General features: G+C 42.6%; 1 protein-coding gene across 2 annotated transcripts in view; it reads left to right on the top strand.

The window, feature by feature from the left end:
- The window catches only part of TMEM182 (transmembrane protein 182), a 32502-nt gene extending 24892 nt beyond the window's left edge, over nt 1–7610 (top strand). For both annotated transcript variants that reach the window (XM_075057270.1, XM_075057269.1), the window contains exon 5: nt 6160–7610. In XM_075057270.1, coding sequence (XP_074913371.1) covers nt 6160–6383 — 224 coding nt within the window. In that variant the 3' untranslated portion in view covers nt 6384–7610. The remainder of the gene's footprint in view (nt 1–6159) is intronic.
- Nucleotides 7611–13473: the final 5863 nt, after the last annotated feature.

The following is a 13473-nucleotide window of genomic DNA, read 5'->3' as shown; positions in this document are numbered from 1 at the left end:
CTAACCATCTTGGTGGTCATCACCTCAGTTTATCAGTATCTTTCTTTCACCAGGAGGCCTCAAACTGGACACAGTTTTCCAGATATGATGTCATGAGTGCTGAGTAAAGGGAAATAATAGTATTCTTAAATCTGATGACTATGTTCTTGCTAATGCAGCTCTGTATGAGGTTAACTTTCATTTCTGCCAGACCTGTCTGAATTCTTGCACACTGAGAGGGACCATTCTTGTGCTTTAAGGAAGTTGCCTGTGAGGAACAACCAGTTCTTCTGGGCTCCTTTGCCCTTCAAGGCATCCTTTGTCCTTCAGGGCAACCTCCCTTGGGATCCTGCCTACCAGTTCCCTGAACAAGCTGAAGTCTGTTCTTCTGAAGTCCTGGGTCTTTAATCTCCTACTCACCTTCCATATTCCTCCTAGGATACTAAACTTTGCCATTTCATGGCCATTATAAACACAGCTAACACTATCTGTCATATTTCTGACCAGTTTTTCCTTATTTGTGAGTAGCAGGTCCAGCAAAGCACTTCCATTGGCTGGTCTGTTCCACAACTATTTCAAAAAGCTATCCTTGATGCAGTCCAGCTATGTACCTCCTGGACTGCTCTCTCTCTCTGATGTTGCCCTTCTGGAAGATAATGGGGTGGCTGAGTCCCTTGTGAGAACCAGAAATCGGAACTGGTTTTCCAGTCCACTTCCTTTTCTTGACTGTGGCCTGTAGCAGATGCCCACCATAACCACACCCTTTTTGTCCACCTTGTTGATCTTAAGCTCCTATTACTTAGAAGATATCTATCCATTCAAGATATTTCTTGGTGCAGACTGCAGCCATCCCACCCCATCTTAACTGCCTGTTCTTTAAGTCTGCACCCATCCAGCAAAGCATCCCAATCAAGCAAGCTGTCTTACCACATCTGCAGCAGCAGCATCCATCATCCAGTGACTGTAGAAACTTGAATTTTTCCCATGTTATTCCAACACCAAGTTCATTTATGTACATGCATTTGAGATATGCTTTCAGTTGTGCTGCTTTCCCAGTGGAAGCGTACAAGCCTCCCGCATTGCTGTCCCATGCATATGCTCTCTATTCCCTGCCCTGCGCTTATCTGGAGGCTTTGATGTCCATCTCCCTTGCTTGCATCTCTTCTCACAAGGTTACCGAGCTTGTTGCTCTTTCCCTACCTTGTCTGATGGATCTCACCTCTCCCCAGCAGTCCTTGTATCTCAAAGAGGGTCCCATGGTTACAGAAGCCAAAGCCCTGCTTGCGACACTAACTACAAAGCTAGGAGCCAATGAACAGCATATACCAGCTTTTGTGCAGTTTTTATCCTTTGGGCAGCAGGTTTGAGACCATCATCATCTGGGCCCCATGCTCCTACCTCTCACACTCAGAACCTTGTAATTACCCACTCAAGGTCTCTCTGCCAGCATCACTGGTGCTCATGTGGATGAACTGCAAAGGGTCTCCAAAGGAACCTCAGAAGCCTCTCCACAGTGTCACATATCTGGGGCCAAAACAGCAACAGACCTACCCACAGAGAAATTCTGATGTCTGATCTGTGGCAAAGCAACACACCTGCCTTGTCTTCATCCTGACCTTCAGTAAAGGCTGCCCACCTCTCTTATTGAGAGGTGCAGCTGGGCTACCGCCAATGGAGAGGCACATGCAGTTATTAGTATTGGTGGAAGCTTGCTGACTAGCAGCTTTCCCTATTAAGCTCTGTAATCACATTAACTACCTGAGGTTGCAGGTGAAACTACAGATGTTACACTGGTGGGGAAAAGTGCATATCAGTTCAGTGATGCCACAGTCAGTGACTCAAGGGCTGTCTTTGCAGTCTCACCTCCATGTCTACAATAGCAGAGGATGGACCAAGAGCAGCTACAGTAGTGCAAACTGTAAGAAGCCTTATAGTTGCTTCAAAGGTCATAGGAAAAGAAGGGAAAGCTGCTTTAAAATAATCACTTAAAGTAGCCTTCAATAAACTCCATAATTACCTTGGGCCTGTTGCTGCCTGGTTGGTGATGAAAACTGTCCTCTTGTACTGATGTCAAACAAGCAAGCCCCCAGGGTGTGCACGGAGCATTACAGAATCACACCCTTGTGAAGAAGCAAGATTAGAAGTACCAGTATGACTTTTGCTTCCTGCCAAAAGAGTGAAAAAAGCTGGTATTTTAATTCTAGCTCCTAGATGAGGACAAAAATCTGTCTTCAGAGATATGTGCCAGCTCCCATAACTCTTAAGTGGGATCCTCTTCACGTACTTCAGAGTAGAATGTCAACCATACTTTTTAAATAAAGTCACAAGAGGCCAAGGTAGGTGGTAGAATCTGTAATAAGGACAAGGACAGAAAAATGCAGTTAAAAAAAAATATATATACACACATGTACAAGTTTTCCTCAAGTGAGGTACAGAGTTCTAAACTTCTAAGGACAAGTAAAAAGCTCACATCATTCTTTCCAGCACCTGTTGTCTTCGTGTCTGCATAGTAAAAGATTTGTGCCATAAACAGCCATTCACCATTGACAAGTGAAAGGCATTTCTACGTGGGAAGAATAAGTACTAAAGGCCAGCAAACTGCTTCTTGAATTCATAGACATTTCTAAAGGTTCTGTATTCTTTCTCCACTGCAATATGCACAAGTATTTGTTTGAAAGAAATTCAAAAGAATAAATGCAAAAGACAGAAAAGAGTGACCTCAGAGACGTCCATGTCTTATCACACTGCACAGAGCTGTGTATCAAACATGTGTGTTCTTAAAAAAAATGCAAAATGGAAAAAAAGAAAGAAAAAGGAGGAGGAGGGAACTATTTATTTGTCTTAATCTCTCTCAGACATATTTCATGTTCTAGGAATAATTTCCCCCATCATTCCTGATTCATGCAACTGCTGTTTTATTTTATATTCACTAAAAGGCAAGGGCAAATGGACACTCGCTCACTATGCAAAAGGTCTAAATGCTGAAACTGTAGAAATACATCATAGCACATATTGTTCCTAAAAATATTTGCTCCATGAAATTGTGGAGGTTTTTTTCAATCTCAGTAATTTTACCTTGCAGCTTGGCTATGAGAGTTCATGACATTCACAATAGGTAGTGCAAGACTGCAGGAACAGATTTCCCAGAATAAATACATATTCAGTAAACTCCTGTCTAAATGCTTAACTCTCATGAAATCATAACTCTGTGAAAATTAGACAAAAGGAGCACTAATGAATGAAATGCTGTTGGAGGCAACAGGACATGGTCAGTTTTTACTTAGCCTGATTCTACTGTTCAAGACATTTCTTGAACACACTAAGCAATATACCTACTAATTAGCCTCCATTAGCAGATAGTGAGAACCCTTAAATACTCCTTTAGTGCCTTAATTAACTAAGAGGGTTTACATATTCTCCCTTTCTTTTTCTTTTCTTTTAAAGAAGGACATTTATCTCTGCTTGACATACATTTCTTCAGCAAATTTCCATACCCAACAATTTGCCACACACAGGTATTAACAGCCTGCTGTGAAATCACCCGATGGATTTTAGCATCCCTGAAGTTGTTTTACCACTGGCAGCACTGGCTTCCTATTTTGCACCTACATGGTGTTGGCTCTAGTGGAACCACCTAGAAGGTGTTGCTTCAGACTGCCCGAAGAGCAAGGGGTGCCCATTTCAAGATTAAAGCACCTCTGACGGAGTCTTGTTTTAGTGGCAGATGCTTCTGACTAACTGGGCTTCTTAACTTTGTGTCTGCCCAGGGTACCGGAGGTGAGTCCAGATGTGCCAGGCCTGGTTATACTGACCTGCTGCTACTTTTTGTAATTATTACTGTTTTGAACTAAGTTTTCCCCAATGTAAAGAATAAATAGAAGATTACAGATGTTTGAAAATGTACAGGCACAACCATCTGAAGAGGTAAATTCCAATGCTCGTATGGATTTTGCCATATTATTAAATTATCTTTCCAAATCTTTGGGCTATAATTTTTTTTTTGTTTGAAGTTTTGAAACCTTGAACAAACTCCATGTCTCTAATAACTCCATTTATCTTTTTTCTTTTTACATCAAAAGTTACTAGCTCTGTTGGGTCCTAATTTTCCTGTGTTGCCTATGTTATCTATGATCGTTAGATGTTGTTGTAGGAATCTTCTGCTCAGTTTGACTTATATTTGGAGAGTCCTGAATTTAATTTCTCATTCTTTAGGTCTGGCCCTAAGGTGATTCTTCTCTCTGTTTCACCAGTTTTATGTTTAATACAAGCACAGTACTAAATTCCATCAAAATTGAGTTTTACTTAGGTAAAATACTTTCAAAATTTAATTTATGCCTTTTAGAGTTGAGTGTTGGTTTTTTTCAAACTTTGTTAGGAATTTGAGCCCTAGCAAAAAATGTAATCCTGGAAGTATATTTCATAGACATGAAATGTGTCTGCCTCCTTCTTTATTTAGTTTTTCTACTTTCTTTCAGCCTCATAAAAATTGCAAGATCCTTTGGGATTTTCAGTCACGTTTTGATTATGCCTCAGGTTAACTACTTCAGCTCATTTTTTGGTGGGCTTCAAAAGGTAGTGTTCACAAGCATTGAGTTGTGAGCTCTCACCTGCCAGAGGTTCAGGTTGTCCAGAATGTAAAGCTATTACATTCTGACCATAAAGCACCAAGAAGAATGTCACCAGATCGGCAATTTAAACTGCTCAGCTAACCTGTCTGATTTTGCCTGAAGCAAACGAGGGAGCGATGACAAGAGTTGCTCCCTGGTAAGTGGGTAGGAAGAGCAGGGAAAGGAGGTAGTGAGGCAGCATCTCGGAGTGGGGTGGGGAAAGGTAACCCTGAAGGGTTACCAGGACAGGCGGGTCTGGAAGCAAATTCCAAAGTGCATTTGTGGGTTTCGCCACAAGCGTCACATTTTTTCAAGGTTGCATTGCAAGTATTTAGGAGGATGGGGAAGAGACCACAAATATCTTTGACTTAGACTCTGCAGCTCTACAGCCTGCAGACTCAAGTTTGCCAATAAGTGTTCCCAGGAGTATGCACTGGCTTGTGGTTTTAATGAGATACCTAAATATACTAGGATAAAAACATGATGGGGTGGTGTCACCCAAATGTTTTAATGTTGGAATAGATAGTCCTGCTGCTGTAACTGTGCTGTGACAGCTGGAGCTAAGGGAGCAAGCGGGTACAGGCTGGAGCACGCAAAAAATTCAGACTTGTGCCCTCAGCTTTCCAGCAAATCTTCTGCTGGAGCATCTGTGGTGCAGGCTTGCATTTCTCAAGTGTCCACATTCCTCTAAAGTGAAATGAAATATTAGGAATGCAACTGATACTTTGGAAAGCACTTTCTTCTTATATCTCCTTCTGGTGTATAGTAACAAAGAGATTAACAGAGTTTGTAAGGACGTGTGCTCCTATTACTATCATGTGTAAACAGTCCAAAGGCCTTTCAGAGGAGTGGTTGGGAAAAGGCTGTGAATTATGTGGTCGATTAATTCCAGGAAACCATTGTATCCAATCTGAGGTTAATACTAATAGCCTGCTTCATAGCCAGTATTTCATTATTGTTGGGTTTTGTTCCTATACCTGGAACTTCTTTTCTAATTTGGAGGATTTTGAATTAAATACATCTGAATTTGTCTGCAAAATATTTGAATAGAATACTCTGAAGGTAGTACGTTCCAAACAAAGCCCTTTTCATAAGAAAAAAGAAGCAAATGTAGAGAGGTGAAGATGAGAGAAAGATTTCCCACCCCTTTCCCCTTTTCCATATCTCATCCAGAAGACTGTGATAGAAACAATGTCAGAGTTCGGGAAGCAAAAGTAGATTTTTTTTTTCCAGGTCATCCCATCCCAACCTCCCTCCTTTCCCCTCCCTTGGCGCCTGAATTCAGAACAGTAAATACCTGCCTGAATTTTGTCCCTAAACACACCTGTGTTTCAGTCTGCCTACCAAACCCAGATATATCCTTTGTCGCGGGAATATGCCTTTCAGTGCAGATCAGAAGCAAGGTGGAGATAGCGCTTGTTAGAGGAAGCCAAAGGCAAAAAAAACCCCCAGTGGTGGCTGACTGTGCCTTGCAGACGGGGCCTCAAGCATTGATGGGTTTTCAGGTATTACAGTAAATGCACCCAGCATTTGTCTCACATTCTGTTGTTAAAACCCGGTGTTTCTTTTCCAGGTGTCTTGTTTTCGCTGGTAGTCGTGATGTATGTCATCTGGGTCCAGGCGATGGCTGATCTGGAAAACTACACAAACATGAAAAAAATGGATTGCCCAGACTTTGCTGTTTATGTACATTATGGCTGGTCTTTTATGCTGGCTCCTATAGGAGTATTTTTTGCTTTATTAGCAGGAATGCTGTTCTTGTTGGTAGGGCGTGCCATTTATTTACACTCAGACTAGTTGTACACTGCTGAAGGGAATACAGGAATCCTAGTGAAACTTCCTGACAGTTGTAAAATGGAACACAATTTTATACATTATTACCATGATGGCAATCCTAAGTGTGCAGGCAGACTCCTGGAAGTTCTTCTGTTACTTGTTTAAGGGTAAAGGACACAAAACTCAATACAGGAAGAAACCACCTTTAGTACCAACTAGCTGTTTTTAATTCTTTAGAAAGTACACATATGGTTCTCCATATTGTACTATTAGCAGCATTTTTGCAGTTTTGCAGACAAAGGAAGGTAAAAATTTTCTGCAACCAAAAGCCCAACATGAAGTGGGCCAAATCAACATTTTATACATTTGTCTTTTTAACATTTACTTTGTGCTTCTGCTTGTGGAAAATGGTACAAGGTAGAGGAGAAAACAAACATTCAAACACAGTAATTCAATCTACCTCCTCTCCTGTTTCCCACTACTTGCCTTAGCTTTAATACAAGCAAACATGTCTGCACTTTATTAAAATAGAGTGCAGTTGTTCATGCAGCATCCATGGGAAGAGGACAAGAGAGAAGACAATTGCCGTGAACAGCAACCTGGTGCTAGTCCATTAGTCCATACATGTAAAAGCTTAACTGCTTCCGTTACACTTATTCTCTTTTCTGTATGCATTTGAAAGCTGTATACTTCTGTATTCTGAAATCCATGTTTGTTGCATGATTCTATAAGCCAACATACCGTAGGTAAATCACTAGCTGAAGTTATGCCAAAATTGTACTTTGAATTATAGCATTAATATTTTAATCAAGTTTTAACCCTTTTATTTTTGAATGGAATAATTGGCTCCCCCAACAAACATTTTCCTGGTCGTGTAAAATGACTTTTTTATTAAAAAGGGTTTATTATGAAGACAATATCTAGGACATGAAAATGTATGTTTTATGTAGCCTTCATTTTTGCAAATATTAAAAATGTGCATTATAGACCAAATCCAACTTGCCTGCTAGTCATCCCAGGGAAAGCAATGCGCCTAGGTAAGACACTGGGGGAGGTGGATTTGGTTCTGCATTGGAGGCGCGGCTGGTTCTCTGTCTATGGGGTGTGTGTGTGTTCGCACATATGTTTGGAAGATGGGGTGAGGATGGGATTGTATGCATGGTATGGAAAAGATGGGGTGGAGTTTTAACAATGGGGAAACTTTGTCTGGCCTTGGGCCCAAGTTGAAATTAAATCCGTCTGAGAGTGTGTTGGTTTTCACTTGGTAACGCAGCGCGGAATAGTTTGGGACTGATGGGGAGAAGTAAAGACTGCATGTTGGTTTCTTCTTGTTCATAATGCTTAATTCCACAGCTGTTATGAATACTGAAAGCATCACTAAAAGGCAGGAAAGGAGTGCCCACCTAGAAGATGTGGTGGGCCAGATTGGATGTTGCTTCCATTTCAGGAGCTTTTGTGATTGGAAGCTTTCCAGCCTTCCCCGCTACTTATTTATTTTTCCATCATCAAGATTAGCTGTACACATTATAGAACAGGAAGACAACAAGGGCAAGGGGGTAGGGGAGCTGGGCCTATGAGGTTTGGAATAATTACCAAATCACAAAAATATTTTTATTGGCAGCTAACATGGTGTTTTTAATTACTGTGTCAGAGAGTATGATGGGTGAATTTTAACCAAATTTTCATAAGCATATATATGAACTCCATATAAATGATAGCCATCCGGAGAACATTAGGGTTATGCCATAATGCCCTTGGTTAGTCAGGAAATGCTGGAATTAACCTTGCCCCTTGTGCATATGGTATTATATTCCTGCCCTTAATTACACAATCACATACTGTTTCTCAAATAATACAATCTGTTGGTATTTACCCCCTTTACAGTCTAGGATACTCACTGGTAATTGTGGAGGTAAATTCAATAATCAAGAGTTATTTGACTAGGTACCCCCCCAAACCCCTGTCTGCTTCTCTGCAGGGGAGAGTCCTTCTCCACAAGACCTTAGAGGGGGCAATACGCTTGAGCCTCTTTCTTGCAACTTTTAGAAGCTGGAGGAATTGAGAGGTGCCTCAGAGCTGGACTTCCTCCAGCAAACCTGACCATGTGTGCAGCAGCAACTAATAAACTCTGCAAGGAATGAGCCAAAGGCTCCCGTGGAGCCCTTAATTCAGCCCATGTGCATCTTCAGAACTCTCTCCATTATGCGGCTAAATTAGTTACACTCTCGTGTGCGAGGCGGCCTCTCTTGGAGGCAACCCTTTGGGTCAGACCGTGGACGTAATGGCCACTGAAGATCCAAGGTGTTTCTAAGGGTTTCCTTAGAAACTTCAGGAGACCTTTCTGGCGTCAGTAGAAATTGCTTGAGCGCTCATAAATTCTTCACTCAAACTCACACTTTTGGCAATAGTCTGTAGCTCTATCGATTTGCTTTAATTGGATACCACCTTCTTCTCCTAAAGGCAGAACTGAGAGCCAGGGTCCTTCTAAAATGGTGGGGACAGGTTGCTTGCTCCCTCCAAAACACGTATGTAGATAAGCACATGATGTAAAATAAGTAGCTGCTGCAGACCAGGGGATGGTGGGGAGGGTGGTGGGGAGGCATTTCTGTATGGATATTACCTAAAAGCACAGTCTAACTCTTGTTCTGATTTCGTTAAAGAACTATGTGCAGGGGAACGGGTTTGTAAGAACTCGGGGAAGACAGGCCAGCTAAGGAGACTCGCTCCATGGCATTCTTCCAGATGCGCTTTTGTCTAGAAAATCCTTGGCGGCAATGCAGGGATTTTCATGATTAGAGCTGAGTAAAAGATTGTAAAGGGGATTAAATACTGTAATCAAAATATTCTGTGAAATTAGTCAAAGAACTGTGTTCCTCACAAATCTATAGAATTTTTGGGTTGGTTTTTTTTTTAGTTGCCTGGCTGTCTTAATAGCCTATGGTCATACTGGAAGATTCTTTTAAGTCAGTAACGTGTTTGGAAATGTCATGGTAAAAGGAACAGGTAGGCAAGAAGCATTTTCTGATTATTTTCAATCTGACAATCATCCGCTTGTCCAGTGCAAACACGGTGAGGACCATGAAGGGGATGGAGGTGAGGGAGGAGGGAGAGGAAGGAGGGCGAGCGTCCCCCTGCGATGCCCTCTGCCAGCCCGCTGTGCAGCTGGTGGGGATTCCTGGGGGACGCGCTGACACAACGTGGCAAAGGCAGCTGCGGACAAAACCAGTCAGAAAAGGATTTGCCCCTGGTTTATCCTTGTTACTCATTGGGGTGGCTGCTGGAGGTTTCACTGGAGCTGACCTTCATGAAATATGTGGCTGTTTATTGACATTTACATTAGTGAGGGAAAGCAATGTTCTCCTTTGAGGAAATGCAAAGTAAAGCCTCCTTTATTTCTCTGCAGGGTGCCTAGCTGCTGCAACTGAGACTGTGCTCTATAGTGTGCTAATAAACTGCTAGTAGGACAATCATAAGTAGTGTCTGTATTGCTGTCCCCATTCTTGCAAAATCCTAACTGGCTGCAAAGTATCTTGTGCTTATTATCTGTTAAGAACTTACACTGAACCTCTTAAATGAGCTATTTACCTTCTGATGCAGCAGCTGGGTTTTCCTCTGGCTCTCCTGTTCCTATCTGTCCTTTCGGCAGTGCGATTTCCAGGCAGTGAAGACTACATAAAGTATGTTCACATGAAATTCTGCTGTGTTAACTTAGTGTGGATGGATGCTGCTGAAGTTGGTGGAGACACTGAAATTGAAAACAGAAGTCGGTCATCTATAATCAAAAGTGACAGAAGAAAGAAGAATTGCAAGTATTTACAGTACCACTTTTCCCTCCATGTCCCTTACTCACGTTACCAGTTTAAACTGGTCTATCTTTCCAGCCCGCAATGTGGCTCATCTACCCAGGAGACACGCTGACAGTAGGGATCAGGAAAGCCATTGGACATGAAGGTAAGAGGGAATGGAGGGCTGGCAGCATCTCCTATATCAGACACCTCCAAACTCTGCACCTGATTTTCCCCTACATCCCAAAGAGCCCAGAAGGGTCTCACGGGGTGCTGAAAGGCTCCACATTTTCCTGTGAGGATAAGGAGAGGGCCTGGAGCAGAAGTCACCCCATGTTATTTGCCGTAGATTTGTTCCTTATCTGTTCCTAAAAACTGCCAAGGATGCATTTGGTAGAAACTAAGGGAAGCCTCTGCACAGCGAAGGTGCCTTTCACACTGGGAGGCAGCCGCTCTGAACTGGGTTGCAGCAAGGGGATGGTCTTCATGGTGGTACTTCACACCATTCCCCCCCCCCCACCTTGTGCCCAGGTGCCCAAGGGGATGTTCTCTGAAATGACCTGCACACGATTCAGGTTTTAAACCTGTTAAGAAAAAGACGTTAAATTAATGCATCTTCAAGACGGAAACACAGTTAAAACAGAAAGAAACCCAGAAAGATAATGGAAAAAAGTTCCCCCCTCCTTTTCTATACCACATCAGATTGACTTATCCTCTGTTATGTGGCTTTACTTTGAAACAGATCATTCTCATTGCAACACGTTTAATGCTGCCAGCCACCACATGGTTATTTGGCAGCTATTTAAAGCTCAGATCATATTACTCTGTCGCAGTGCGAGGCACCCATGTTCCAACTGGTATACAACTGATCTAAAGAGAAATCAGCTTCAGGTTTTGTTCTCTGAAATTAAATGTGATGGCATGATCTCTATGATCCTTTTTTTCTTCTTCTTCCTTTTTTTTTTTTGTATGCATTATTACTTTTTGGAACAGCGTTTTGCTGGCACCACAGGGGAAATTCAGTTAGGTTGTCAGCCTGATATAGTGTATTATCAGACACGTTAGCTTTTCCTCCCTCTTACATTTGCTTAAGAGCTTATAAACCACAGAGAATAAAAAGTGCTAAATAGAATGAAATGACCTGTCAAGGGTAGATATAGTATTTGTGAATGACTTAAAAAAATTCCACCAGCTTCCAGCACTCCAGTCTCATTGACTGTCTGCACTATCTTGAAATTTGGCCTCTTTCTTCTTTCCCCCAAGTAAAGCGCTTTGATGGTCATTGATCTTTGATGATTGCTTCTTGAAAAGGACTAATTTTGTCTTCCCATATTCAGTCCGGGACGAGATTTTGTAGCAGGAGAGGATACCATTATGAGATTCGAAATAGATTTGAATCCTGCTCTTAATATAATGAGCCTAATCTTGAATTTTACAAAACATTGAACAAAGTCAAGACAAGTGACTCCCAAGAAGAATTAACCAATAAATACTTTACACTGCAGGGAACTTAATTATTTTATTAATGGAGAATAGGAGAATTTTCCATAGGAAATAAAGTGACTGATCTCATACCCAGGTCATCGTTAACCCTGATAGATGTATTAAGTTGAGGAGCTGGGGTGATCAGCTTGCATTTAACCTCTCTCAGGAAATATGGGCTAGTGCTTACCCAGAAGCTCCAGTGGGTATTGATGAGGAAACTGAAGTTTGATACGTACTCCTTCTTTCACTCCTTTTTTCCAAAGTCCTGCCTGTGTCGTTCGTCATCACCCCCCCCCCTCCCGCCCCCAGCAATTATGTCAAAACCTTTTCAGGGTTTAAAGCTTTGCCCTGAACTTTAAATAGCAACTTGCTAGTCAAAGCAATATGAACAGCATATTCCTCTCTGTTCCAGGACTAGCGCTAAGGTTATAACGTAACTCGTTTCTTTGGCACGTACATCGCACAATCCGGTACGAGAGCACCCTTTCAGCCTTCCCCGAGGAGCAGGCTTCTAGGGAGGGAAGTGTTAAGGCTGCCTCGGAGCACCGAATGCTTCGAGATGCTGGTGCGCTGCTGCCACGCACGCAACGGTCCCGGACACGTCTGGTGCCGAGATGAGCCCGCACAGCTCCGTGAGCTGCTCCAGGACCCACACCGGGGTCCTGGCGTGGGAGGATACAGCTTAAAATGCGGTCTCCGGAGATGTCTGTAGCGATGTAGTGTGGACAGAGCGACTAGCTCCAAAAAGTTAGCGTGAGTACTGGACTCTGCCAGCTGACGGTGACTACGCTGTGGTGTGCGAGACAGAGTTGGTCAAAGAGAGTGGAAGAACGACAACCAGGACTATCCTCTCTGCCTTCCCCACAGAAACAGGGGCCAGTGTGCCGGTACTGTGGTCCCCTCCCTGTAGCTCCAAATGCTTGTTTTGTTCTTGGAAGTTGCATAATGCACCATTAATTCGTGGGTTTCCCAAATGTCAGCTGTGTCTGAGGAAATGAGCCTGGTGGGATTCAGTGGTACGTGTAGGTTGTGGCTCTTCAGCCGCATCGGTGCAGTACTGTAGAGAAGCTGTGCAGAGCTTCCTATTGCCTTGGAAGATGTTTTTGATTGACTACTCACTCTCTACAGAGAATGCAATCCACAGGAGGCACTTGCTTCTAGTTGCTATCAGAAAAAAAAACCCTCTGGCCTGATAAAAAAGACCCAAACTCCTATCAGCTTAGTTTTTCTAGCCCTAACGAAAACCTAGTAGTACCTTACTGTACGAACAGTCCCGTAGAAATCTGTCACAAGGCAGTGACGTATATGCTCAAAGACAGGATGGTGACAGCTGGTGCTAGTACATGAGACCCTCTTATAACTCTAACCTGGGATTCACCCAGTAGGAAAATATTTGGATAGCCTTTCTGCAGGAAGAAGCATTACTTCATAATTCAGATGTATGGGAATAGTAAACAATTATATTCCAATTATTAATTGCTGTAAAAAGGCATGTCTGACATTTTTTCTCTGCAGAAGAGAACCCCAACAAATTCTGTGCCTATTTCAATGACAGTGAAATACCCTTCAGATTGTCCTTGGTAATCTGTGCCCAAATCTCCGCTGCTCCAGTGAAATGAGTGCATCCCTTGAAGACTCTGCATGAATCAGCTATGGGCTCTGTAATTTAATAAGGAGCTTCTGCACTCAGAGAGGAAGGAAATTCATGAACTAGAGAGACCAAAGTAGAAGCCCCAGTTAGAAGCTAGTGCCCTACATCTTGGTATCTGAAATTCCTTCATCAGCTGTATGCTTGGGTTATTTGGTCGGGTCCTTATTCCAGCACAAACACACTGCCTGTT

The sequence above is a fragment of the Buteo buteo genome, chromosome 25 (assembly GCF_964188355.1).
Source record: "Buteo buteo chromosome 25, bButBut1.hap1.1, whole genome shotgun sequence".
In the NCBI taxonomy this organism is placed as follows: Eukaryota; Metazoa; Chordata; class Aves; order Accipitriformes; family Accipitridae; genus Buteo; species Buteo buteo.
The sequence above is the reverse complement of the archived record's forward strand: the minus strand, read 5'-3'. Positions and strand labels throughout refer to the sequence as shown.